At 37.2% G+C, this 23,606-nt stretch overlaps 1 protein-coding gene and 1 long non-coding RNA gene across 4 annotated transcripts; both read right to left on the bottom strand.

Annotated features, from left to right (window-relative positions):
- Positions 1 to 13,713: 13,713 nt before the first annotated feature.
- LOC139782947 (uncharacterized) lies at positions 13,714 to 18,866 on the bottom strand. 3 transcript variants are annotated; one of them, XR_011721068.1, is made up of 6 exons: positions 18,638 to 18,866; positions 18,363 to 18,552; positions 16,361 to 16,546; positions 15,928 to 16,093; positions 15,145 to 15,689; positions 13,714 to 14,559 (listed from the first exon to the last, which is right to left on the bottom strand). XR_011721068.1 is itself a non-coding variant. In XM_071722033.1 (5 exons), the coding sequence occupies exons 2-5, from the start codon at positions 18,492 to 18,494 to the stop codon at positions 15,673 to 15,675; spliced, it is 501 nt and encodes a 166-aa protein (XP_071578134.1). In that variant the 5' UTR covers positions 18,495 to 18,552; positions 18,638 to 18,866; the 3' UTR covers positions 13,714 to 15,672. The 3 variants fall into 3 exon arrangements, 1 of the variants encoding a protein (XP_071578134.1); XR_011721067.1 differs by having other exon boundaries at positions 13,714 to 15,689; positions 18,656 to 18,866; XM_071722033.1 differs by having other exon boundaries at positions 13,714 to 15,689.
- Positions 18,867 to 19,518: 652 nt separating this feature from the next.
- Positions 19,519 to 20,703, bottom strand: LOC139782949 (uncharacterized). The gene is made up of 2 exons (XR_011721070.1): positions 20,393 to 20,703; positions 19,519 to 20,318 (listed from the first exon to the last, which is right to left on the bottom strand). It is a non-coding gene; the product is annotated as an uncharacterized lncRNA (long non-coding RNA).
- Positions 20,704 to 23,606: the final 2,903 nt, after the last annotated feature.

The raw sequence follows: 23,606 nt of genomic DNA, 5'->3' as shown, positions 1-23,606 counted from the left end.
TTTCGGTTGCAAGCCTGTACTCGCACGCGTTTAATAAATTAGAAATTTCGCCTTAAATTAGTCGTGTTAATGTTCAATATAGCATGGATTTTCTATTATTCGCATTCCGGAAAGTTCGCTGACATTCGCTCGTCAACAACAAAGTCAAGCAACCGCGCTTACACAAAGACAAAATTCATGCTATAAACATTGCGATCGAAAACAAGCAACGATCTCGTCGGATCGTCAAACGAAACTTTACCGTGAGCACGATGACGCAGGCCGCCGATGGCCAATCACCCTCCCGAAATTCGAGCTCCGCGCATGTCAAGCGCGAACGTTTCCGCGAGCGGCCCTTGGCCACCAATCACGCACTGAGTCCTCGAATATCTTTCAATGTTTTTAAAACGCGATGAATTTATTGGTAATTAGCCCGGAGAGAGGTAATAAAAGATCGCCGCTGCGCCGAGGAAGCTCTCTCGCTCGCAGTTCACCCGCAAGTTAAAACCGCCTTTGTACACCGCCTTGAATCTCGCTATCGCGCTTCGCTAACACGCTTTGCTTCTTGCTTGCCGTATTAGCTTCTGTGCGCGCTTTCACGGCTTCTATCCTATTCTGGAAATAAACGAACACTGTACATATTGTAAATATAGACACTTTTATTTTGTAAAACACTATTCATGAACTTATTCTGTTTTGTTTGAACTGCTTTTCCTCGTGCCAGTCCTTCTCGCGCTACCTCGCGCTACCTCGCGCTACCGCGCGCTCTCGAACACATAGTGTGTGGTGATGTTCTCTTTTGCGGGTATGTATTATCGGCGGAAGCAAATTGAAAACATTTAAATATGGGGTTTATTCTCTTTGGGTGTTACTTTCATTTGAGGATTCATATTTTTAGAGTTTATACCGTCATTTTTAAGGATTAATCATTAATTGAAGGTTGACTATCACTTGAAGGACCATCATCCAAAGAAAAACCCTTAAAGTTGAGTGTTATTTCGGACCGCCAATTGAAGGTTAACCTTCAAATGATGGTTAACCTTTAATTGGCGTCCGAAATTACACCCAACTTTAAGGGTTCTTCTTTGGTGTTTTTTTTACGGTTAACACCAAAAATTGAGTGTATTTTTCCATAAGGGCATAGCGGAGGCGGCCCCAGAAATTTACACATTTGACAGCGGTTTACAGCCCTCATCTGCAGATAAATCAACGTCACAGCCTTACATGCTGTTGATAGAGCAAATGCGTTTGCAAAGAGAAGAACAGACGCGCTTGCAAAAGGAATAAATGGCACAGCAGCAGGGGCTGTTGCAGCAATTAGCCCAGCAACAAGTCATGATGCAGCAGATGTTTATGGCGATGAATATGAGCGGGAGACCTTTACAAACTCAAGATGTACTCTCTTCTGCCGAATTCGATATCCAAAATGGTCGAAATTCTAATACGCAACATGCTGCAGAGCCTTCGGTGGCAGCCATTGGCCACTCAGTCAAGTTCTTGTCTTTGGCAATTCCCTCTTTTGGTGGTACGGAAGAAGAGGATGTATCTCTGTGGTTGGAAAAAATTGAAGCCATTGCCGCGAATTACAACTTATCACCAGTGACCATGCAGGTTGTCTGCGGCCACGATCAAATTAAATAAGGCAGCGCGCCGATGGTTCGATCCATGTACAGGGGACGTCAATGGCTCCTGAGAGGCCTTCAAGGAGGCCATCGTCAGAAGATTTAAAAGAAGAGTCTTATTTAATGTGGTGATGCAAAAAATCAACAATCGTACATGGAACTTTTCTGCAGAATCATTCCAAGACTACGCAATGGATAAACTGGCGTTAATACAACCACTTAGATTGCGAGACATCATCCATTTGCTGATAAGTGGAATTACGAATTTTTTCATGAAATCAGCAGCAGCCACAATCCGCACCGATTCAGTGGATTACTTCTCAGAAGAGATGCATCACCTAACCTCGGTTTGTAGTGTTCCTAAAAATGTCAAATTTGATAAGCTCAAAGAATCTTCTGTCAAACCTGTCAAACCAAAGGATATGAATGATGCCGAGGGAAGCAGCAGTTCACAGAAACAGGAAATTTTCTGCGTATATTGCCGTAATAGAGGTCATCTTCGGGATGATTGTATTAAACTAAAGAAGAAGGAGCAAGCGAAGATCTCGACGTCTCCGACGACCCCACCGGCGGTTGCTACAGGGATAGCGAGAGCGACATCTACGGAATCCCTAAGCGATAACAGCGGTACGACAATTGTCACTGACGATACAGTCATTAATGTTGTACAAATTAATAATACTAAATGTGAATTAGTTGCGTTAATCGATACAGGCAGTCCGCCCAGCAAACACAGAAATATAACGATTATATTGCCACTATATAACAAAATGTAACAGATAATATAACGTATTTGTTACATGTAAGTTGTACGTTAGTGGTAATTTCCCACTCATGGATTATTGCAGTTATACAATATAAATATAACGATAAATATAACATTTATATAGCAGTAATATAATTTAAAGCATTATTGTAATATAACTGCAGTGTAACTGTTATCGTACATTTTACTGTATATTAATTAATTTATAATTTGCCTTATGTACATACTAATTCCAGAAAAGGTCTTTAAATTAATTCTAAGCGAAAACAAACTGTTTTATTTGCTTTTGCTTGAAATTAATTTAAAAACTTTTTCTGGAATTAGTATGTGCAAAAGACATACATGTTTTAGCGTAGGAAAGGGACAAATATAAATATTGAATAATCATTTTATTAGATATATTTTGCACTCAAAACATGTAGAAAATATATATCATATTTTTCTATATATATTATATTAATATAAATAACATTTTTCTTATTTTGTTAATGAACATTTTAAACAGCTTTTTATCACAATACATATTGATCCAGTCAAAGATCATTCAAGGATTCCTGTCACATATGAAATCTTTGGTATATATCGCATATATTCCATATTCCAAAATCTAAATCTCATATTGGCTGGTGGCTTCCACATTCTAGTTATGCATGTGGTAAATATTGTTGCGGCACTGCGCCTTTGCGCTGAGACACCCGTTGCTTCGCTCGCGAGTAGCTTCAAGCCGAAGCGCGTTCCCTGACGACGGGATGTATTGATCGGCGAATCAATTACTGTCAACTGTCAGATTTTGTCTTGAGCTGCTGGACTGTTCGGACGTGTGTCCGCGCTCTTCTGTATCGAGATAATAATAAACGTTGAGATTGTTTGTTTCCTTATAACCGCGGTGTTTCTCTTATTCCCGGGAGCTTCGGGAGTGCGAGTGCGTGAGTGCGAGTGTGTGTTAGTGCGACGCGGCGAGCGCAACATTTTGGGGGCTCGTCCGGGATCGGACGAACGTTGACGACCGTGATGAGCGGCGAAGAAACGGGCGGAATAGCCACAACGGCGGCCCCTTCGAGGAAGAGGACTCGGGCCGCGACTCCTGCAGCGAGTGCTTCGCAGCCCACGTCGCAGGCGGAGACTCTCCAGGCGGTTCTCCTGGAGATGCGGGCGATGCGAGAGGAGCAGGAGCAGAGGGAGGCGATACACGCGGCGGAGCTGCTGCGTCGAGACGAGGAGCTACTCCAGCTTCGACGAGAAATCCATATAAGTTCTTCCAATAATAGAGCTCGCGGATCGGGAACGGCGGTTTTGGACGCGGATGTAGATAGGGAAGGTGAAGTCCGCGAATTGTCAGGCACATTTTCCGGAGAATTAGGGTATAAACTAAAGCCCGATACCTTCGACGGTAGTGTTCCGTTGCGAGAATTCCTTGCGCAGTTCGAGTTGATTTCACTCGCGAATAGGTGGGATGATTTTTCGAAGTCCGCCTCGAATCTGACCTCGGATAACGGAATTAGGAAGTCTGAGTTATGGGGAGCTAAAATCAAAGCTCGAATTCCGTTTTGGCGAAGAACATTTTGCACAGGCTTATTACACAGTTCACGAATCGTAAACAAAAGTTTGGGGAAGACCTTATTTCGCTGGGCGCGGACATAGAGCGTTTATCACGACTGGCGTACCCCGAGTGCTCCCATGAAGTGCGGGATAACATCGCGTGTGCGCAGTTTGTCGCGGCCTTAACGAATGGTTTTTATTAAGCGCACGTTACAGCTGGAAAATATTTCAACGTTGAAAGCATCCGTTCAAAGGGCAATGGCTGTTAAAATAATTCAAGAGGGAAGTTTTTCAGGGGAAAAAGATAAGCGGGATGAAAGGTTTAGATTTCGCGCAGAGAAGGAATTTCGCGAGGACAAATTAGAAAGGAATAGTAAATTTGACTTAAACAGGGGGGGAAAGACGAAGGTAATGCAGCGGTAAACGGGAAGTCGCAGGCCCGCTCTGATGGAAGAATAGAAAAAAAAGATAAAGAGTGCTGGCAATGTGGGGCGAAGGGGCATTATCGTTTGGAGTGCCCGGCTAATTATGCCGAGCAGAAGGGAAATTAGGGATGGTCGAACTTTCCGGGGGGGGGGGGTGGTTTCGACCAAGGTGAAAAAGACCCTGGCACATTCCGTTAAAATGAGAAGAATTTATAAAGAAAAAGGTTCTTTTGTTGTTCGTGGAAATTTGAACGGAAAAGCTTGCTCTTTTAAGCTAGATACGGGCTCTGATGTGTCGATCGTCAATTCTGAATTGGTGGTAAAAGAAAAATGTATCCCGTTAGTAGACGTTGGTTTTGAATATCCTACGGGAGAGAAGGTCTCAATAAAATTTAAATCTTTAGTTCGGGTAGAATTAGGGAAGTATTCTTTTGAGATGCCTATGTTTGTGGCTGAAATCGCTGAGGATTGCATCTTGGGAGCGGATTTCTTTGCGCGAACAGGGATGGACAGAACTCTTGAATCTTTCTTCCAGGAATTTTTGCAGGAAGGGAAGCAGGAAAATTCTTTTTGTCGTCGAATTAGTTATAAAACGGAAGAAGTTCCGGAAAATCTTAAAGATTTCTTTGAGCGGAATTGTCAGGAACTGAATGCATCACAGAGAGCTGTTTTCGCAGATCTTCTTAGGGAGTTTCAGGATGTGTTCTCCGATCAGATCGTAGCTGGAAATTGTGACGTACTTCAACATAAAATTAAATTACGAGATTCACGTCCAATTAAACAAACTCCGAGGAGAATTCCTATTCGTATGCGTGCAGAAGTTAAAGAGATTATTAGAGAAATGAAGAATCAGGGAGTTATTGAAAAATCTTTTAGTCCTTGGGTTTCGCCAGCAGTCTTGGTAAGGAAAAAAGACGGCTCATTGAGATTTTGTGTAGATTATCGGAAAGTAAATGATGTAATTGAGAAAGATTCTTTTCCAATGCCCAGGATAGATGATCTTCTCGATCAATTGTCAGGGAATACTTGGTTTTCGACATTGGATTTGAAAAGTGGCTATTGGCAACTGAAAATCCGTCCAGAAGATAGGGAGATAACTGCTTTTTCGATAGGAAATGGACTTTGGCAATTTACTGTCATGCCTTTTGGGTTGTGTAATGCACCGGCAACTTTCGAACGTCTTATGGAACGAGTTCTCCAACAATTGATATTGAGAATTTGTCTAGTCTATTTAGATGATGTAATTGTTTTTGGCAAAACTTTCGAAGAGATGGTACAAAATTTGAGAAAGATTTTCCTTAGATTTCGGGCGGCCAATTTAAAGATTAATCCGACGAAGTGTAATTTGTTTAGGAGGCAGGTGAAATATTTAGGTCATGTTGTTTCAGCTGAGGGAGTTTCTACTGACCCAGAAAAGACTGCTGCAGTAGTAGAATGGCCTGTTCCTCAAAACAAAAAGCAGATTCGAAGTTTCTTGGGATTCTGCTCTTATTATCGTAAATTTGTTAGGGGCTTCTCTTTAATCGCGAAACCGATGCCTTAACTGAGAACCTATCGAAATTTGTTTGGACGGAACAATGTCAAGAGACGTTTGCCAAATTGAAGCAGGCAATAACGACAAGTCCTTTACTCTCTTTTCCAAGGGCAGATGGGAAGATTATCTTGGATACAGATGCTTCTGGACATGGGATTGGAGCAGTTTATCTCAGGAGCAGGAAGGGACTGAGAAAGTCATCGCTTATTTCAGTCGCGTCTTGAGTAAAACTGAAAGAAAATATTGTGTGACGCGTAGGGAGTTGTTAGCAGTGGTGGAGTCAATTAAACATTTTTCAGACGGATCATGCTTCGCTTAAATGGCTAATGTCTTTCAGAGAGTTGGAGGGACAGTTGGTACGTTGGTCAGAAAGACTACAACAATATGACTTTGAAATCAGTCATCGGAAGGGACAGTTACATGGAAATGCCGATGGGCTTTCCAGACGCCCTTGTGCTGAAGAGAATTGCAAATATTGTTCTAGAGTAGAATTGCAAAATAGTTTAAAAGAAAATGGATTAATAGCTCGTATAACTTTTAAAGAAGATTTATCAGAGGAGTGGCGAAGAAAACAATTAGAAGATCAAGTTATTTCAGTTTTTCTCCGAGGAAAAGAAAATGATACTCGTCCTTCTTGAGAGGAGATTGCTGCTAAGGGAACGCCCTCGAGGGTTTATTGGCTTCATTGGGATGCTTTGTTTGTTCAAAACGGAGTCTTACATAAGAAATGGGAAGCTCCAAATTTGAAATCTAATTTTTACAAATAATTGTTCCCCAAGGAAATGTTAGACAGATTTTGAAAAAGGCTCATGACACACCTTCTGAGGTCATTTTGGGATAAATAAAACTTTGGAAAAGATTCGTAAACGTTTCTATTGGGCAACTTGTAAGAGCGACGTCGAAAACTGGTTAGGTCTTGTAAAATTTGTGTGGCAAAAAAGGGTCCTTCAGATAAAGGAAAATCTCCTTTACAAATTTTTAATGTTGGGGCTCCTTTTGAGAGATTACAGATGGACGTTCTTGGCCCCTTCTTCTTCTTCCCTTCTCCCCTTGGTCCTTCTTCTTCTTCCGGGAATAGATATCTTCTTGTTGTTGTTGATTGTTTTTCCAAATGGGTGGAAGCTTTTCCTTTAAAAAATGTCAGAGCCACTACAGTAGCGGAAGTATTTGTTAATCAAGTGGTATCAAGGTATGGGGTTCCTCTGGAACTACATACGGATCAGGGAAAAAATTTTGAGTCTCGGTTATTACAGGAATTGTCATGGTTGCTAGGGATCAAGAAAACTAGGACCACTGCTCTTCATCCGCAATCTGATGGTCAGGTAGAACGACAGCATCAGACGATTTTACAATATTTGTCAAAGTTTGTTGAGGAAAATCAGAAGGACTGGGATCGATGGATTCCAATGTTTCTTCTAGCTTACAGATCTTCGAAACATGAGACTACTAATGTGACTCGCGCAGAGTTATATTTCGGACGAGATTTGAATCTTCCATTGGATTTACTACAAGGTTCTCCACCAAATTTTGGTTATTCTGATACTGTTGACGAACATGTTCAAAATTTACGAGGAAAACTAGATGAAATTCATCAAGATGTGAGAGAGCGAATGAAATTAAAGTCGGACAAGATAAAAGGGCGATATGATAAAAAAGCTAGACATTTATTCTTTGAACAGGGACAAAAGGTTTGGTTATTTAATCCGTGCAGAAAGAAAGGAAAAACTCCGAAATTACAGAACAATTGGGAAGGTCCTTATGAAGTAGTTAAGAAATTAAGTGATGTGGTATATTGTATTCGACGTTCAAATAGGCATAGAAATAAAATTGTTCACTTAGATAGATTGGCGTCCTATTTCGAAAGGCGGTTATAGGGAAAAGTATACATTAGAGTCCCAAAGTTTATTTTAAAAAAAAACTGTTTAATGTTAAATTTTCTTTTAATAAGCGGTTACTGTTCCAGATTATTTTTTCTGTTATAGAATGAAAAATCTTTTTTTGGAGAGGAGAACGTGAAGGAGGATTTGACAAGGAAAGAAATTAAAGTTTATAGAAGACTGTCTCGCCCACGGTTTTCGAGCCGTGGTTTCCCGTGGGACGAAGGGCGAATGCCGAGACAAGGATTTGGGGAGTTTAAATGACGTTGGGTCCACGGTAGTTCCCTCCCCCCCCCCTATCCGAAGACTTCAAGAAGAAGTCAACTTCTGAAGAGAGTGAGCAGCGGCGAAGAGAGAAGAGAGCCACGGAGTCCTCGTCGTATAGCGTCGCGCAGCTTGGTAACCTGGACAGCAGTCCAGGGTAGAGCAAGAAAATGCGAAAGGATAAATCGGCATGAACCGTAGGACCAAGGCCTCAACTCCTTGGTTGTCGGGACGACAACCTAGAAAGGAGGGAGGGCAGTGTTGCGGCACTGCGCCTTCGCGCTGAGACACCCGTTGCTTCGCTTCCGAGTAGCTTCAAGCCGAAGCGCGTTCCCTGACGACGGGATGTATTGATCGGCGAATCAATTACTGTCAACTGTCAGATTTTGTCTTGAGTTGCTGGACTGTTCGGACGTGTGTCCGCGCTCTTCTGTATCGAGATAATAATAAACGTTGAGATTGTTTGTTTCCTTATAACCGCGGTATTTCTCTAATTCCCGCGAGCTTCGGGAGTGCGAGTGCGTGAGTGCGAGTGTGTGTTAGTGTGATGCGGCGAGCGCAACAATATTTTTCTACTCATTTTTGTGCTTATCCATAATTTCATGGAAATTTGTAGAGATTCTATGTCGATATAAATAATACAATAACTTTTGCTTATTATATTTTTCACGAGAGACAGAATATTTGTTCGTAATGTACCTCACATTCACATTCTAATGTGAGCTGTGTCATTCCTAATGTGCATTCACTTGCGTCTTTTCATTAATTTTGACAATAAATCAAAATCTTTTTGTTACATTTCAATTTAAACAGATCTACTGTTGTTGTATAATTAAATATAGGCTGTAATTGCACATATGTATATATTATCAAAAAAGGTAAAAAAAAAGGCGCCAAGTACACGCAATATATTTTGAAAATTCAAAAATCCAACCTAAGTGGTAGCTTTATTTCTTCTTTACAAAATTATATTACCTAACTTAACTCAAGTAACATGTATTTCAAAAAAAGATGTAAAATCTTTAATTTCTCCTTCACAAAATTATATTACCTAACTTAACTCAAGTGACATGTATTTCAAAAAAAGATATGAAATCTTTAAATTAAATTGCGCCAATTGCAAAGAGAATATGTATATTGCTTTAAAAGATAATTGTTGTGCAACTACTTTAAAAAAATAAAACCCAAGTGGTATCTTTGTGTTCCTATTCAAGGGTCTTCCTATTCCAACCCAAGTGGTAATAGCTTCTTAATTCTCTTTAACAAATTTTTAATATTACAAAGAATCATTTTAATTACAAAGAATTAAAGAAGTAACAGTACAAAATAAAAATATTTAATTAAAACAAAATAAATAAATTTTTTTGTAAAAAAACTTGGCGGTGTTTTTTTACTCCTGTCGCATTCTTCCCTAAATTATGTTTATTGTTTTTTTATTCAATCAAAAATCTTAGTACTAATGTTTAAATTTCAAAATCTAGCAGCGCCAAGTTTTTTTACAAGAAAAATTTATTTATTTTGTTTTAATTAAATATTTTTGAAAAAGGTAATTTTGTACTAATATCACCCATTTTGTAGTGTTAATAAGCAAAGATCTGCAAAAAATTTTTATTTTTTATTTTTTAATTATTCACGAAATTAGCAATAATAACAAATTAAATTTTTATTGAATTAGCAAATTAGTAATTAGTTACAAAAAATTACTATTTACATAAAAATTAATAATATTTAAGTAAAAGTAAATTATACACTTCTCACAAAAATTAAAAGAACACTAAATATACTTTAAAAATAGACAAAATTCAAGCAGCTGTAACTTTGTTAAAAATGAACGAAATTTAAATTTAAAACTTAAAACCTCTACTTTCGAAAGGTTATTATTATTTTTTAGTTTCTGTGAGTTTGGTAACTTTTGCATATAGAAAACTACGAGCTGGACAAAATAGAAAATTTTTCTCTCACTTTGTGGGCCTGTCACGTGCACAAAAAAATGCGAAAATTTTCGACTTTCTAATGTGAAAGCTTGAAGTTTTCCTTGCAAAATCTTTTTTTAAAAATGTTTCTACGATTTTTTGTTACTGAGTTATTGTGGACTGAATAATAAATGAGGATTTTGACTTTGATTGCTCATAACTCTTAAAAAAATCATTGTATCGCAATTCAAAAAACAGATTCTTAAAGCTGAAACTTTGGTTTATTGAACGGTATAATTGCCAATTTTTTTAAAATAACACGTAGACATGATACAAATGGATGAAAATAATGTAAAAATTAGTGATTTTTCCCTTTTTCATTTTGACCCAGAAAACAATTGTGCAGGACAATAAAACAAAACGTATTGTGAGTCGTAGAATCCGAAAATGACCATAAAAATTATGTCTATAGCGGAGAAAACATGGAAAACGAGGGAAAATGCGGAAAGACATGAAATCGTTTAAACTCCCAGACGTAATTTTTTTATGTTTTTTAATGCAGGGTACTTAAAAGTACAAAAAAACATAAAGAATAAATTTGTGTTGTTGTTCTGCACAATTGTTTTCTGGGTCAAAATGGAAAAGAGAAAAATCGCTAATTCATACATTATTTTTGTTATGTATGTGGGTTCTTAACAACTGATGTAGCTTAAATGATATAGTTTATTTAAGTATAATGAGACTTGATACGCTCTGCTTGACGACTACCGGACGACTGACTCGATCTCCCGCTCCTGCTTACATATACCTTCGTGTCGCTATATGTTTCGAGGGATTGTACCGGAATATACACTGTCGCCAATACATCACAACTTCCTCCCCGTTCAATTAACGCTACTACATAGATTTCTTTAAACGTTCAAATCTTCGCAATACAGTGCTTGGTTGATTAACTATCGTTTTCCTTACAGCGGTCAGGTTATCGTTGTTTTTAAAATGAATTATCTGATCGACATGTCGTTTCCAAATTCTCCCAGGTGCGACCTCGACTTTAAACGTTACCGGTGACAACTTCTTTATTATTGTACCTTGACTACGTTTATTTCCACGTACACTAAAATCATCTATCATCACCGTGTCGCCAATTTAAAAATCAACATTTCGATTACCTTTCCTACTCGCTACCTGTGCCAACTGTTTTACCATTACATTGTCGTTTACATCTGGCTTTAATAAGTCAAATCTTGTTCTTAATTCTCGCTTGTACACCGCATAAATGCAGGCATTCTACCTTTCGTGCAGTGTTCAGTCGATCTATAATCAAACAAGAAAAGGTTTACCGCGTAATCAAGTGATTTACCACTTTTGATAATTTTATCAACTTTATCCTTGAACGTTTCAACGAAATTTTCCGCCGCCCCATTTGTCGCTGGGTGATGCGGTGCTGTAAAGCTATGTTTAATACCGTTATTTTTACAAAACTTTTGAAACTCTAAACTTGTATTGAGTACCGTTATCTGTAACTAAATGTCTCGGTAAACCAAAACGAACTAAAACTTTCTTGAACTCTTCGATTACTCTTGGCACCTGAGTACATTTATGCATGTTAATAATTTCGGGCCACTTGGAATGAGCATCGATAATCAACATGAACATGTGACCATAAAACGGACCTAGAAAATCTGAATGGATTCTGCTCCAATATCTATCAGAATACGTGGTGTTCCGTTAACACCACCCGTGTTAACGGAACACCCGGAGGTTTTTTCCGTTCCTGCACGCACACTTTACATGCTGCCGATACATTCTCGATATCACTATCTATATTCGGCCACTATACGTAAGACCTCGCCAACATTTTCATTTTTACTATGCCAAAGTGTGATGCATGTAGTTCTCGTAAAACACTTTCTCGCACTGATTCTGGAACCACTATTTATAGTCATTTATGCCTTCCAATACTCAAAATAGCTGCTATTATATTTTCCAAACTTTTTTTGTTAATAACTTTTTAACGAATAACGAGCGACGGCTAAAACCTTCTGAAGGTCACTCGGGGTCATGACCTTCACAACATATATCGAGGTCATTGAAATCGGAGAGCAGGCCCCTTTTATGCATAAATATTTGTATTTATTATTTTTATCCTTTCTCAGCTTGTATCTCCGAAACTATTTGAGTCCGGCCCTTATATATATATTATATATATATATATATATATATAATAACTCGGGAAGGCATCTTCAACAACATATTTAAAAATAAAGCAAATCGGAGAGGAGCTGGCCCCTTTTATGCATAAATACCCATTTTTCTGCAATAAAATTAATAAGAGTAGGGGAGACCGGGGCTAAACCGCCAACGGGGTTGAACCGCCAAATCAAATATCTCGGAACCTGTATATTGTGCGAACTCGCTATTAACATTGTAAACGCTGCTTATGGTACCCATGTGACCAACGGAGTTTCGGCAGGTTACCTGCCGTGTTATGATTTTTACGAGGGCAAACGTGTTTTCGGAAGGTGAAAGTGAAATTTTCTGCGCGTGGAAATATTGTAATATCTGCAATAATGTTTGCTCTCCAAATCTCGAGGTACGTGATTATAAAGAGTAATGCATGCTGAACACGAATTCAGTGTAGTTTTTTCATTATCGTTGATGTCTAATATTTCGTGGGCGATCAAACCTGAAACTTATGTTTGGGGCTTATCCGCCAGTAAGCACCCGGGGCTGGTCCGCCAGTCTCGTCACTGTGGCGCGCCGGGCGCACGACTTCAGCTCACGGCGATTTCAGGTTAGGTTTCCCTCGAGCGTGATTCTGTCTTCCCTTGCACGTGCGTCAGTTTGTGTAGGAGGGAAATGGTACGCACGTATCGTCGCAAAACGGGTGTTTTGGCCGACCAAAAAGATGGCGGACCGTTGTTTTCGAGATCGCTCACGCTCACGGCACGTCGGCGAGGTACGGCGAGGCACGGCACGGCTCTGAGATCCCGCGATTTCCGCGCGAGAGTTGACATGCCGCGCGCGCTGTAGATCGTCCTGACTCCCGGCCGCGGTAAATCGTCGTTGTTGGTCGTTGTGTCAGTGACAGTCGCGCGTGCGACCGCATCGTCCAGCGTTCGCCGCATCGTCTCGGCGTCATTGTCGCCGCCGTTGTAGTGGTGGTGGTGTCGGTGGTGGTCATCGTCGTCGTCGTCGTCGTCGTCGTCGTCGTCGTCGTCGTCGTCGTGGTGGTCATCGTCGTCGTGGTGGTCGTGGCCGTTGTCGTCGTGGTGGTCGTGGCCGTCGTCGTTGTGGTGGTCGTGGCCGTCGTCGTCGTGGTGGTCATGGCCGTCGTCGTCGTCGTCGTCGGCGCGTCGAGGAATCGGCGCGAGGACGCCGCCCTATTGAAAAATCTCACATGAAAACTCATGTGGTAATATAGGTGGCAATTCATGTGAGAACTAATGTGAGAACTCATGTGAAAACTTATGTGAACACTCGTACCAAAACATCACATGTGGTCTCACATGAATTCTCATGTGAGATCTCATATAGCAAAAGAATTTAAATTGATATATGAAAAATCAATACAAAAGTTCTTTCAATGATTATAATATTGCGTTGTAAATCATAAAGAAATGCGTAAACGATAGTAGCAATAAATATTTTTGAATTTTTAAATTACAAAGAATATGTAGAAAATAAATAATTGCAGAAAGAAATATTTTATATAAGTATATCTTCTGAAGTAAAGACAATGTTTTTAATTCAATAAAAAAAATTTTATTTTCCGAAATAAATTTTTCTAAATGTTATACATAATACTATACATAGTTTTTATTAATTATTTGGTATTTTTTTAATACAAACGTAAAAAAGTTATAGTAAAAATAGGAAAAATGAAAAAGTAAATATTAATGTTATATACATATCGGAAGTCTAATCTAGTAATTATAAGAATTCGGCAATACAGCTATATAACAATCATTTTCTATTTTTATGAAAACGCAAATACGTTCAATTTGATCAGTTTCTACCGCTATATATTTCATTTCCTATACTACGGATCAAATTAATAGAATTGCACACGGGAGTTGACGTATTAACAACATTACAAAGGGTTAATTCTTTTTTATGTTTTTGATCAACTGTAAAATAAATTATTTTAATAAAAGTATCATCTGATAACAGTGCGAAACTATTATCAGAACGCGTATTTTTCTTTTGTGAAGACGTAAAGAGACAACCGTCTTTTACAGCTTTTTGATAAATTAGTGTACATTTTACAGACAAACCATACTTTACTGCAACTTTCTTATCTATAAGTACTCCGTCTCCAAAATAAGTTACTGATGATAATTTCAAACTTTTTCTAATCCTTTTAACAGAAATTTCTTGACAATAGTTTAGTACTACGGGTGAAGCATGCGGGTATATATAATGACGTAAAGTATGAACACTATGTTGCATATTAATGTATCGAACAATTTGCAAATTTACACCGTTTGCGCAATGAATAGCCTGGAGTACTTCGTGATTGGCTGATTCAAAGGGGAAAGAGGAATGAGCCCAAAGAGGCCCCCAATTCATTACACTTTCCGCAATATGAAGTAGTTGGTGAACGTTGTATGTCATCGCCTTTTTTGAAAAGAACTGTTCTGTTTGAAAAACGAATTTATGTAAATCCTTGTCGGCTTCGTTTAATTCATCGAAACTTATATCACATTTCAGTAATATGTAGAGGCTATTAACAAATAAAGTCCAATACTCAACCATTTTTTTATTTAAAACTAATTTAAATAGAGGTAGGCTGTAGTACAGTATGAAATTTTCCCATTCCTTTGCTTTCCAATCACGTATGTCTTCAAAAGATCTAGTTAAACGTCCTAATTGGTGAGGGACTTTTATTTCTAAGAGTAATTTGTTCAGTTTATCTACTGTTGATGTTGGTATACAGTTGAGGAAATTAATTGTTATTTGCTTTCCAACACCAGCGAGACAACAATGCATGTAATCAGGCACAATTCCATGTACGATATCGAAATGAGGTAAATTTATGAGAGGTGTCACATACTGTACTCCATAAACATCTTCTACGGGATTATTTTCATCAGTAAGTCTCTTCATAAACTCAATCATATTTGTTTTAGTTCTTTGTTGTGGAGAAAACTCAAGAATGGGATATCTCATACTGCCTTCATACCACTCGCCGTTATGTAAGCACCAACTACAACCGTATTTACCGTTAAATAATTTTATTCCTTGAACAGGTGCTCGCGCTTGTGAGTCAACGCAACAAGTCAGAGTATATACTTTGATTAAACACATCTCATTGTTAATAGTGCATTTAAACCCCTTTGTCGACAATCGAATCATGGTTTCGGTAAATGGTTGTAAAAATGATGTCATTTCTGGTTTGTTTTTACCAAACCACATGCCACATGTAATTATTCTTTTCATTCTTACTTGAATAGGAAGTTCATTTACTTGTAAGTATATGGGCCAAATAGAATATCGTGAACTCTCAAACCGTGGTGCACCATCAGTGTTGAAAATTGTTGTAGCGTAGCTGTATCTTTCGTTTGCAGGTAAATTTCTTATAAATGTTCTATAACATTTACCATCAAAAATATCTCTTATTTTTCCATTAAATAATCTTTCCTTTACAATATGATCATAATATTTTTCATTTTCTTCTATTAAAAGTTTGATATTTTCCGTCGGATCAATAATTATAAAAATATTTGAGGACGGTGGATTATTCAGATCAATTATCTCAGAGCACACGCTGCAAGTAATAAAGGATTTAAAATCTTGTATTCTTCCTACATAAGTACAGCACTTCGGACAAATTCCATGAAACTCTGATCGACTTTTTGGATTCAGAATATTGTCCAGTATCCAACGTGTATCGGGTAATATTGGACGAGGAAACATTATGTTAATAAGTCGGAATAGATCAGAAATTTCACTTAAAGATGACTTATACTTTAAGGCGTGTTCAACAATCATTAAAAATAATTCACCTGGTGATTTATTCGGAGAAATGTCAATACAATCTTGAAAATCTTTATTTAACACCAGATCTTGCAAATTACGTGATTGATTAACATTTTTTTCACTACTCTCATCTCTTAAATCATTTATTAAATCTGTATCCAATTCCATGAATTCATTTCTCGTACAGTGAATCTAGAATAATATTTCTTAATTTTACCATATATATGTACATGTATATACATATATGTATATTAATATTAATAAAATTATTGTTAGAAATTTATTGATATACTAAATATTATATATTTGCTAAACATAACAATTTTATTCTACATAGAAATATTCAGAAGCTTTCCTAATGAAAAATCTCTTATAAGAACTCATACGATCTCTCTTACTATCTAAGATGCTATCTTAATAAAAAAAATATTATGTTCTTATATATGAAATATTGCGCACCTCGTCTTTATCTGTGGTATCAGTTTCCTTAAAAAATGCCTCTTCAATACGATTAACCACTTCTGTATTGTTGTTTTCTCTAATAATGTCGAGTATGTTTTCGTCAACATGTTCAGTTTCCATATTTTCGTTTATCTTTAGAGTAATGTTTTCGTTGGTATTTCTATTGTCTGAAGAATCGATTTCCTGAAATATTATATTATGAAGAAATATTGTATTTAATAAGAGAAATATCTAATACATTTTGGCGACTTATGCAAATAATGCTATAAAAATAAAATGTTTACTAAAAAAAAATCGTATAACAAAACCATTCACAGCAAAAAAGAATCAAATACAATGACAAATTATAAAAAAGTTTTAAGTTTTTCAGAGTTGCTCCTACTTTTTCATAATTTGTCATTACAAATTTTTCCACTAATGATAAAAGTCTTAAATTGTTGATATAATTATACATCAATTTTTTTAGAATTATGTGATGTTTTTTACAATTATGTAATTTTCGTGTAGTATTGCAGTACATTGAACAGTTTAATACAAAAAGTATAACAACTATGAGCTTAAAGTTTACATAGTTGAAACGCAACGAAAATTTTTTAAAATGTTAAATATATTCTTGATTTATCAACACATATCACATTTGGCTACACTATTTCTTAATATTAATTTAAAGTTATTTGACGAATAATTATGAAAAAAAATATGGTTCTGAAATGACAGAAGTTTTATATATAATTTTTGCTGCGATTGAATGTTGAACGTTAAAATAGTATATAAGAATCGATGCAAAACCACAATTTTTCCAGATAGTATTTATAGTGTTTCAGTACAATAGAACAGGTGAGACAAGAAATATTACAGAATAACTACTGGATATACAATATTGTGATATTAAAATCAATGCAAATACAATTTTTAATAATGTTAATCTATAGAATTTATAATATTGCAAAGTTTAAATGTTATTGGAAAAATTTGCAAATATGTGTTAAAACTGAATTACAATATTAGAATGTATTCAGCAATATAATTACTACCCTGAAAAAAATAAAAAAAATTTAATATTATCAAGAACTACACGAGTATTAAATAGGCAAAACTGATAAAATGTTACAAAATGAGGTGCTACAAAACAAATAAGTGATAAATAATAATTTTTTCCTAACGCGAGCGTGAAACGGGCCGCTTTTCGCGTTTGTTTTGAGTGAGCAAAACGATCCATTTCGCAATCGATGACGTAAGCGTTGAGAAATGGAGCCATTTCTTAACTAGTGGAGAAATGAAATTGAAAACAAACGCAAAAAGCGGCCTATTATTCACGCTCTTGTTAGGAAAAATAGTATGAACAACTCGTGGGAAGAGTGGTCGAGCCCAAATGAGTGTGATGGTCGCTTCGCTCGTGCGACCAACTTCACACTCATTCAGAATCGACCACTTTTCCCACTAGTTGTACAATATACTATTTCCTCTTAATTTTATCGTACAATCAATTGATAGATTTAAAAATATTATATCAAGTGTTAAAACTTTTGAGTGAAAACTATAAGAAATAATACTGACTTTTAACATGATGATTAATCATACATGAAAAATAAAAGTTTTTGTGAAGTAGGAGAGCTTTAACATCTACAACTCCACTTGTAAGTATAACTAGGTAAGACAAATTTAATGCAAAACTTTGGGTTATATGGTACTCTCCTTATTAGTTGTAGTCAATTTAAAATAATGAATAATAATATTTAAATAAATCTTTACATCTATTAAATTAAATCATTTCAATATGTTATACATTTTTATTGCACCCGCAATTGAAACTAGTTTATAAATATTAATTTATGAAGTCATTATTGAATGAAATTTTGCTTATAAAAATAAATTATTTAAATAATGTATATATTTACAGAATTGTAGAGGTAATAAATAAAACTTATTGTTATTATTATTATTATTGCTGTTGCTGTTGTTAGTAGTATAGTATTTTAAACTATTCTAAAGCACTTACAAATATATGTGTTGGTGTTGGAAGAGTGGAATTTAATCTTCTTAAAACCCTTGGGCTAACATCATCAATGTTACATGAATGCAAGTAATTTTTATAGCCTCGCCCGTATTTCTTTTGCTGTCCATCTACCATTTTTTTGTTATATTACTAATCTCTGCAGTAATATGTTCATGAAAAAACTGATTACTGTCTGAAATAAAATAGGAAAAATGACGTTAATTATATTTTGCTTTCTTTAAACATTAGATAGCCATGATATACGGGTAAGTACGTACCGGCTCGTAAAAACGTACCAGGTTGTAAATAGAAGGTGAACAGGATGCGTCACCACCATGACACTTCTACGGTCCCAGCGCCTTCTTCTTCTTCTTCTTCTTCAGTTTTTTCCGGCACCTGGTATCTGACGAGACACTATACGGTCAAATATCAACATCTTATGTCTCCTTAGGAGCGAGGTTAAACAAATGCGGTTAGTTGCATCAGTTAGGGTTGCCAGACTGGCGGTTTTCGACAGCCACTGCCAGCCAGTGGTGGGGATGGGATAAGAAGTGTCAGAGGGGTGGCTGCGTTGCTGAAACGTAAAGTTGGCATCTCTGCCCATCCCCACCACTCTTTAACTCATTTCTAGCGGGACGCTTTAACTCATTTCTGAACAGTCAATTCGCGGACACCAGTGCTAGTGAACGTGTTTCGTTTGAAAGAAAAATTTGTGAAGGTTACTGATGCAACCTTACGCTTTGAAGTAACCTCGCTCCTAAGGGTGCGAGCACATGGGCTTATATTTTCGCGTAACGCGTATTGCATAACCAAATCAGAAGCGTTATTCGAGAAATAAATAACATAAAACGTTACGTGATTGCCCTGCATAAAATGTCGGATTGAAAAGAATTAAAAAGTATTGATATTTTGAATACTTCTAAATTCTGCTTTCTGATGCGAAGAAAGGGATTGAAAAGTATTGGTTCGCATAAAACTTTACCGCGCTGAATGTGAGACAGCAGTGGTTGAGGCTTCGCATTGAAAAGTATTGGATCGCATTAAATTCATCCGCGTCGAATGCGACTTTTGGCATCAATGCTTCGTATTGAAAAGGATTCGGAAGTATTAGCAAATAGAGGTTCATATTCCTCTCTATGACAAAGTAGAAATAGACAAATTTTAAAATTATAATTTTTTTTATTACAATTGTTTAATTATAAATACAGCAGGTGAGAAAATGAAACTTGCTTAAAAATTAAGTAAAGCTGCTTTATAAAGCTCTACTACATGTTGTACTCTCAGGGTATTAGCTAATATATCTCACAATCAGTCTGAAGCGTCTGAAGTAATACTTAAAAAAATATTTGAAATATCACAATAAACGATGAATAGAATAAGAGTTTCTTTGGTTTATAATCTAAGTAAATTACATTGGTATGTCACGGAATTCTTTCAGACAATTCCGTGACATTGCCCAATTTCATATAAAATAATTTTCATATGAAATCAGGCAGCCTGACGATGGATATGTCACGGAATTGTCTGAAAGAATTCCGTGACATACCAATGGTCACAATCGCTTATAATGACACTACTTCGTTTAACGTTACATCACTTGGAAGAATGAAAAATGTGGATGGAAAAGAATGGAAATTATTTGATGGGACCGGTGGGTTGCTGCAATTTTCAGGTTCGTACATTTGGTTAACAGCATTCTGTGCATTAAATTGCATTGCTCTTGTTCCGGATGTCTACTTTCCCAATTTGGTAAGAAGGCTTCCATTCCTTCCTGTCGCTCTTCTTCGGAAAGGCCTTCCTGATCTTCGTTAGTAGGTTCTGTTTTATCTGGAAATTTATCGTCTTCAATCTGATCTTCATTCAGGGATTGAGCAAATCTTCACATTTCTTCGGGCATTTCATTTTCGTCATCGGATTCACGTTCTTCCTCCTGAGTTTCTCCTCGAGTCTCTCTATCACCTACAAACACAATTATAATGTAAAATAATATAAATATGGGTCACTGTATTGAAAATAATGTAGCAGTAACTTGCCTCGTGGGAGAGTTTTCATATCAGCAATTTTTTTCCGGATGTAGTCAAACGTTTTTAGTGCTTCCATATCTGCTTGAATGTCATCCATACCTCTTTCGGTCATTAACCAATACCGATAGAAGTCTGAAATGTGGGACTTTGGAAGCTGGTATTGTTGCAAATTCCTTAGTGGAACGAATGAATATGTATAGAAACATATTTCAGCATTTCAGTTGTACTTAATCTCTTAATTGCACTTGTTTTCACGAGGAAATAATACACTAAATATTTCACGACGGGATTGGACGGGATAATGAATAGCACGAGCACGAAGCATGTCGATCCAGCCGATCTTGCGTTTCAGTACTGCTGCTACTGCTGCTAGGCGTGTGATGGGGGTAGCGCACACAAGGAAAGAGCCGTGTACGTGTGCGCATGTACAGTGTGCACGGCTCTTTCCTTGTGTGCGCTATCCCCACCACACGCCTGGCTGCGGTGTTGAAACAGTCAAGTATATATTTTATTTCGCCCTTACGTATTGAAAAGTATTCGAATCTCCTTTCGGAGTGGCAAAATTTTAACAAATACGAACTTACGCATTAAAAAGAATTCACTTAGCTTAAAATATTCCTCGCATTCAATCGCAATCGATAACCTTCAAACGAATGCGAATTCTCGCATTAAAAAGGATTCAATTCATTTCAAATATTCCTCTCATTCTATCGCATTCAATAGAATTCTATCGAATGCTAACTCTCTCATTAAAAAGAATTCACTTGGCTCAAAACATCCCTCGCATTCAATCGCAATAGATAAAATTTAAACGAATGCGAACCCTCGCATTGAAAAAGATTCACTTCTTTTGCTAATTGTTTTTGGATTCAGAGGTGTACAAGATTTTCACGTTCTATTCCCAGTATCGCACTGAAAAGTATTGACCCGTGATCCAATCCGAGATTGTTGCAAAGTAGAATTCATGACAAAATCTCGTGAATGCGAAACAATATTTTTGAATAAGACGTTTTATGCAGGGTATACATGTAAATAATAAATACCTTTAAACTGCGTCTTTGGTGATTTCCCAGTCAAAGAGTAATCAACTTCCTCGTTTGCGGTTTTATTACGCTTTAAGTTTCGAGCAATTTCATGTGATGCAGTTTCTTGGTTTTTAATATTTTCTTTGTTATTGCTTGTAGTTAATACCGAAAATTCTATGTCCGAATCATCGTCATTCAGAGAATCATCGTCATTCAGGGAATCAAATACTTTAGGTGTTGAAAACTCCGTGCAATTAAATTTTGCTTGAAATGATGTACTGGATACTGGCAGTCTTTGCATTTTCCTTGAGGTTATATTAATATTAAGAGCATCTTCCAATGGTGTAGGAGTTTTTATATTTGATTGCTATATGCATAGAAAAATAAAATTCATCATGATTAATAACACTGCATAAAACAGCATCGATTTTATTGATTCATTAGTTACTTTTGGCGTCAAATATTGAAATCCACGTTGAGCGATATCATCTAAGCCACTGGCTTCTGGAGTTAAGAAGTCGAGGAGCTTCATCTCTAAGTTGGTCAACATCTTTACTTTTGGCGGTCCACCACCAGTACCTGTAGCATAAGCTTTATTGTCCGCTGCCATTTTTAAAGTGTTCCCCTTCCAGTCTCTCCAAGTCTGTAAGTTATTCTAAATTATATTTTGCGAAAACATGTCGGGAAACTATTGTATTATCACTTAAAATTAAGATTTCTTTTATAATTGATTAATTATTCACTTGTTTTAAATACCTTATTCCACTCTTTGGGCAGTTTCTGTGGACCATTTCCATTCGAATTTAATTTCAAGGCGATCTCTTGCCACATTTGATCCTATAAATTTTTTGGAACAATATACATATTATTTCATAATTATAACCTATAATTTCAACATAATGAAAATTCATTGTAACATAAAATTTCCTTTACCATTATCCTTTTATTTTTACCCGCACAACGCAGACGTCCCATACAGCACAAAATATTTTCAAAAAATATGTCTAAATATTTCTATAAAAATATTGCAAGAAACATTTTAAAATGGTTTTAGGAATATTTTAAAATGGCTTAAAAATATTTTGTGGTAACATTTTTAAAAATATTTTAAGAATCTTTTAGAAATATTTTTTAAAATGTTTTTCTTTACCATCCAGATAATATTTTCTTAAATATTTGAAATATATTTTTAAAATATTAATTTAAATCTACATATATATTGTTTTATAATCTTGTTCCAAAATATTTAAAAAATATTATTTTAAATTTTCTAAGTCCCCTCGCGGCGTGTTGCTTTCGCGCCGCGGTCGTTACCTCTGGCGCCGCCTAAGCAAAAGTTTTCTAAGTCCTCTCGCGGCGTATTGCTTTCGCGCCTCGGTCGTTACCTCCGGCGCCGCCCGAGCAAAAGTTTTCCAAGTCCCCTCGTGGCGTGTTGCTTTCGCGCCGCGGTCATTACCTCCGGCGCCGCCCGAGCAAAAATGTTCTAAGTTCTTTCGCGGCGTGTAGCTTTCGCTGGGACGAATCGGTACAGCGTCCAAGTTCTTTCGGATTAAACTATAACATTTTTTTTACAGCGAGAGCTATAATTTAGCAACCCATGTGCGAATGTCGGAATTCTGCCAGAGTTGTCCGCATGGCCCAGAAGTGGCACAATATTGGCTGCCAAAACTTGATGTGTGTGTGTGTGTGTGTGTGTGTGTGTGTGTGTGTGTGTGTGTGTGTGTGTGTGTGTGTGTGTGTGTGTGTGTGTGTGTGTGTGTGTGTGTGTGTGTGTGTGTGTGTGTGGATGGTACTGCCCCAGTACGGATAAACCGCTAGATCAGTATTGTGCCAGTCTCGGTGACCAGTACCCCCATCCAACCATATTCTGTTCCGAGGCGAGTCTCGTCTCAGTACTGACCCTGTATAAGGCCAGAAATGATATTGATCTACGGCCGAGAGTCGGCTCAGTACTGGGCATGTATTGGGTCAACTTTGAAAATTTTCGCTCGGCGCCGGAGGTAACAACCGCGCGAAAGCAACACGCCGCAAGGGGACTTGAAAAACTTTTTGCTCGAGCGGCGCCGGAGGTAACGACCGCGGCGCGGAAGCAACACGACGCGAGGGGACTTTTCGCTAGAGCCCACGCCGGAGGTAACGACCGCGTTCGTGCCTTTCGGTTACAAGTATCCCGAATTATGGTGTCATTCGTCTCGTTT

The sequence above is a fragment of the Temnothorax nylanderi genome, unplaced genomic scaffold (genome assembly GCF_030848795.1).
Source record: "Temnothorax nylanderi isolate EJ_2023f unplaced genomic scaffold, tnyl_v1.0 TNYL_tig0455_pilon, whole genome shotgun sequence".
NCBI classification, from domain to species: domain Eukaryota; kingdom Metazoa; phylum Arthropoda; class Insecta; order Hymenoptera; family Formicidae; genus Temnothorax; species Temnothorax nylanderi.
The sequence above is the reverse complement of the archived record's forward strand: the minus strand, read 5'-3'. Positions and strand labels throughout refer to the sequence as shown.